This window comes from Dictyostelium discoideum, assembly GCF_000004695.1.
Source record: "Dictyostelium discoideum AX4 chromosome 1 chromosome, whole genome shotgun sequence".
In the NCBI taxonomy this organism is placed as follows: domain Eukaryota; phylum Evosea; class Eumycetozoa; order Dictyosteliales; family Dictyosteliaceae; genus Dictyostelium; species Dictyostelium discoideum.
The window spans coordinates 3,547,920-3,552,919 of record NC_007087.3 but is presented as its reverse complement, the minus strand read 5'-3'; the positions used below and the strand labels follow the sequence as shown (position 1 = coordinate 3,552,919).

General features: G+C 20.0%; 2 protein-coding genes across 2 annotated transcripts in view; both read right to left on the bottom strand.

Annotated features, from left to right (window-relative positions):
• The window catches only part of DDB_G0269780 (hypothetical protein), a gene marked incomplete at both ends in the record, with an annotated part of 3,669 nt that extends 136 nt beyond the window's left edge, over nucleotides 1-3,533 (bottom strand). Inside the window, 6 exons of the mRNA XM_641181.1 lie at nucleotides 1-116; nucleotides 214-1,692; nucleotides 1,815-1,976; nucleotides 2,063-2,983; nucleotides 3,126-3,289; nucleotides 3,413-3,533. The exon at nucleotides 1-116 is cut by the window's left edge and continues 136 nt beyond it. Coding sequence (XP_646273.1) covers nucleotides 1-116; nucleotides 214-1,692; nucleotides 1,815-1,976; nucleotides 2,063-2,983; nucleotides 3,126-3,289; nucleotides 3,413-3,533 — 2,963 coding nt within the window. The remainder of the gene's footprint in view (nucleotides 117-213; nucleotides 1,693-1,814; nucleotides 1,977-2,062; nucleotides 2,984-3,125; nucleotides 3,290-3,412) is intronic.
• Nucleotides 3,534-4,151: 618 nt separating this feature from the next.
• Nucleotides 4,152-5,000, bottom strand: part of DDB_G0269778 (cell differentiation family, Rcd1-like protein) — a gene marked incomplete at both ends in the record, with an annotated part of 1,502 nt that continues 653 nt past the window's right edge. The window contains 2 exons of the mRNA XM_641180.1: nucleotides 4,152-4,416; nucleotides 4,601-4,994. Of these exons, the coding sequence (XP_646272.1) occupies nucleotides 4,152-4,416; nucleotides 4,601-4,994 (659 nt within the window). The remainder of the gene's footprint in view (nucleotides 4,417-4,600; nucleotides 4,995-5,000) is intronic.

The following is a 5,000-nucleotide window of genomic DNA, read 5'->3' as shown; positions in this document are numbered from 1 at the left end:
TGATTCTCTTCATTTGATGCAATTCTATTTGAATCTGTCATATAAATTCTTAATTTATCTAAAATTTCATTAAAAAATTGATATGATTTCGATCTTTCTTCAATTTCTTTTGATAACTTTTTTTAAATAATAAATAAATAAAAAAATAAAATAATAGTAAGTAAATAGTTATTTATGATTTTCCAATTGGATAATAATATTCATTACACTTACATTATACAAAACATTATAAATTGAAATAGGGTTATAATAAGATTGACTATTGTTATTATTTTTATCATGGTTATTATTGGTATCATTGGTGTTATTTTTATCATTGTTGTTTTGATTTTCATTTTTAGTTAATTTTGTTTTTATTTCCAGTTTATCATCATCATCACCATCATTGTCGTCAAGTCCCTCAAATAACTCTTCATCTTCATCATACTCTTCTTCATCTAATTGATCTTTATTTTTATTATTTTTATTATTGCTATTATTATTATTATTATTATTATTATTATTATTATTATTATTATTATTATTATTATTATTATTATTATTATTATTATTGTTATTATTATTTTCGCTATTAATATTATTATTATCACAATGAATTAAATTTGGGAATAAAAGTGGACAAGGATAATAACAGAGTTTTGAAAAAATACCAGTAATAACAAAATTAATCTCTATTGGTAGTGAAAGACAATTTTTAAATAGTTCAAAAAGTTCTTCTAAAAACATTCCATGATATTCAATATTATTATTATTATTATTAAAATTATTATCATTATTATTATTGATATTATTATTATTATTATTATTATTATTATTATTATTATTATTATTATTATTATTATTTGAAGATTGTGATTCATTACTTTGTTGTTTTTTAATTGGAGATGTTGGTGATGCTAAATTATTATTATTACTATTACTATTATTATTATTATCTTTTTGTTGAAATAAAAATTGAGAGGGCCAATTTGAACAAGCTAAAGAGTATAATGAAATTTGATAGCGTGCATCAACTAAATATGCACTATACCCATTCGTTTGTGAATTAACTTTATTTTGAAATATACTTGATAAATTACCATTTGATTCACTAGAGTTTTGTGATATATTTGAATATTTATTACCAAATAAATTTAAATAGCTAGTGATTGATCTTTGTGCTAATTGTAAATTCTTTAATCCGCGATAATTAAAATTATTATTATTATTATTATTGTTATTATTATTATTGTTATAATTTGAATAAAGATGAATTAAAATTAAATTATAAAGTGTATTAAAATCTCTTAAACCAACTAATGTTGAAAATAATCTTAATGCTGATATTGAAACTATAAAATTTTTACTTGATATTCTTTGAATTAATGTTGTTTTCATAAAATAATCCTCATCATCTCTACAATTAATAGTAGTAGTTGTTGTTGTAATACAATTTGATGAACTACTATTCTTTAAAAGTACTGGTGAACTATTAGCATTTGTTGTTTTATTGAAAAAATGAATTGGATTAATACCACCTAATAAAAATGAAATGGTTTGTTCTAAAATTGGACCCTCTAATAATGGTAATATCTCTTTTAAATATAACATAGTAGTTGATGAATTACCCTCATCTGTATCCAATAAATTTGGTCCTAATGTATCTGCTAAAAATGATTCCTCCCATAATTTTAATACATATTCACCAATATTCTAAAATAAATAAATAAATAAACATATTAGTATAAATTTTATAATATCTAAACAATAATAATAATAATAATAATAATAATGATGATGATGATGATGATTATTATTAAAAGTAGAATACAAACATTTTGTTTAATATATGAAAGTGAACAACAAAATGAAACTCTTGATTTAAAATACTCTAAAATATTTAAATTCTCTGTTGAAATTGGTGGTCCTGATATAGAATAATGAGATGATTGAATCTTTTTTGGTAATAAATTATAGGTTTTAATCAACTCTGAGATCTTTAAAAATTAAATAAAAAGTTAATAAATAAAATAAAATAATATTATAACAACTATTACAATTATTTTTAATATTTATTACATACCATAACATTCATAAATCTTAAATGATTTAATAAAGATAATGGATCTGGATGAAGAAATTCTATCTTTTCATCTTGAGGATATAATTGTGTACTATTAGATAATGGTTGAGTTTGTGCTTGTGGTAACATATTTTGTTGTTTTTTTGGTGATAGTACTGTACTAACATTATCTTCTTGATTGCTATTATTATTATTATTATTATTATTATTATTATTATTATTATTATTATTATTATTATTATTATTATTATTATTATTATTATTATTATTATTATTATTATTATTATTATTATTGTTGTTGTTATTATTAATACTGCCTGTTGTTGAAGATGAAGGAGAAGTTAAAGCAGATTCAGGGGAATCAGTTGAAACCTCTGAAATCAATTCTAAACATTGTATCATTGCTTTTCTAGCTCTTTCACCAATTGAACCATGAGTCCAAAGATGACCTAATAAACCTTGAAATACTATAAAATTTTCACCCTGTTTAAAAGAATTCTCTTGAAAGAATCCAATAAGATTTGGATATTTTATTAAAATCATTGCGAGTGTTTCTAAAAGACTAACAAACTCGCTATCGTCATTTGATTGAAGTGGTACTCTACCAATTGGTAACAATTTACTTCTATCATCCTCAATTTGTTGTGCTGTTACTGCTGATGATGATGATGTTGTTGATGATGTTGATGATGATAATAATAATGTTGATCCTGTCGTTACTGTTGTTGGGTTTTGTTGTTGCTGTTGTTGTTGCTGCTGTTGGTTTAACTGTTGCTGTAAATGTTGCTGTTTATTTATCATTGTTTTAATTAAACTACATATTGGTCTATGTACACTCATATGTGGTAATAATGGTAATGATAAATCACTCAATAACATTGTTATTGTTTGTAAAATTAATTTTCTAACACCTTGTGGTTTCTATTTATAAAATAATATAAAAAGTAATCATATGATTAGTATTAATAATACTATTTATTTAATGATGATTATGATAATGATAATGATACTAAATAAAAAAAAAATAAAAAAATAAAAATAAAAATAAAAATAAAAAACTTACATCGTGTTCTCCTAATAAACAAAGTGTTTCTAAAATTTTATTCTTTAAAAAGAATTCTAAACAAGGACCTGCATCACCACTTTGTTTATTTTCACCTGCTAAAATAAATCCCATTGATATTAAATGACCTGGTAATTGATATTCGTGAAAACTTTGAATATCATCTTATTAAATGAATTTTAAAAATAAAAAAAAAAAAAAAAAAATAAAAAAAACATAAAATTAGAATAGGTAAAAATAATAAATAAATAAATAAATAAATAAATAATAATAATAATAATAATTACCTCTTTTGTCAATATAAAATGACCTAATTGCTCTCCAATGGGCTTTTAAATCATCAAGTTCTGAATGCACGGGTGGTGGTGCTAACACTTCGCCGATTGATGAAAATAATCTACTAACCATTCTTTTTTTATAAAAAAAAAAAAGTTTAAAAAATAATAATAATGGACAACAACTCTAATAAACTTTTTTTTTTTTTTTTTATTGTATAAATATTTTATTGCTATTGATTTCTTTTTTAATATATATAAAAAATAAATAATAAAAAAAATAAAAAATAAAAAATAAAAAATAAAAAATAAAAAAAAAGTCTGAACAACATTAAAAAAATAAAAAAAAAAATTTCAAAAATTAAAAAAAATAAAAAAAAAAAAAAAAAAATAAAAAATTAAAAAAAAAAAAAAAAATAATAATTAAAATATCATATTACATTTAATGTCCCCGACAATAAGATAAATCCTTATCATTTATCCGAAATTATAATTTGTTTATGTATAATAATATAAAAAAATAAAATAAAAAGCAAAAATTGCTAAGTAATTATTCCTTTTTTTATTTTTTTTCTTTATATTTTATTTTTTATTATTAAAATTTATTTATTTATTTTAAAATTTTTTTTTTTTTATTTTATTTTTTATTTTTTTTTTTGTTTATTTTTAGATTTTTTTTTTTATTTTTATTTTTTTTTTGTTTATTTTTAGTTTTTTTTTTTTATTTTAGGTTTGATTAATGATACACTAATCAATTATGCATATTTAAATTTCTACTAAGAGATTGATTGATTGCAGCACTGATATTACTTAGTGGAGCAGATAAATTTGGTGGAGTATTAATTGATGGATTTAAATTTGGATTAAAAGCATTTGCTTGTGAAGGATCACCCAACAAAAATAATAATTGAGATAACCATCTTTTTGTTGTAAAATCTTTTTCATCCTTTAAATGTGAATTAAATGTACCATTCTTTAATGATTCTGGTAAAAATTGTCTTAATGATTCTTTTGATCTAATTTTTTTAAAAAATAATAATTATTAGAATATTAATAATTGTGTATAAATGTGTGTGTTACATTAATAATAATAATAATAATAATAATAATAATAATAATAATAATAATAATAATAATAATAATAATAATAATAATAATAATAATAATAATAATAATAATAATAATAATAATAAAACTTACTTTGGATTATCAGTTAATCTTAAATAACATCTAATGACATGTTTTAATAATCTTGGTGAAGATTGATCAATTAATTGTTGAATCATATTTGCCAAAACCGATAAGAAAGCCATAATTCTTTCATTTGAAACGCAAATATAATTTAAACCCATATCATCCAATAATATCTTTTGTACGATAAATGTTGCAACTGTTTTAGATAACTCTGAACCAGTTTCCATGATTCTTACACATAGTGTCATAATCTCTGTAGATAATAAAAAATCGATTACTGTACTATCATCGACTTTAACCAATGCACCAATTACACCTAAACTTGTTAATCTTAAATATTCAAAAGGTCTATTCTTACTTGATGTATTTAAAAATGGATATAAAAATAATGGAATATGTGCTAAAA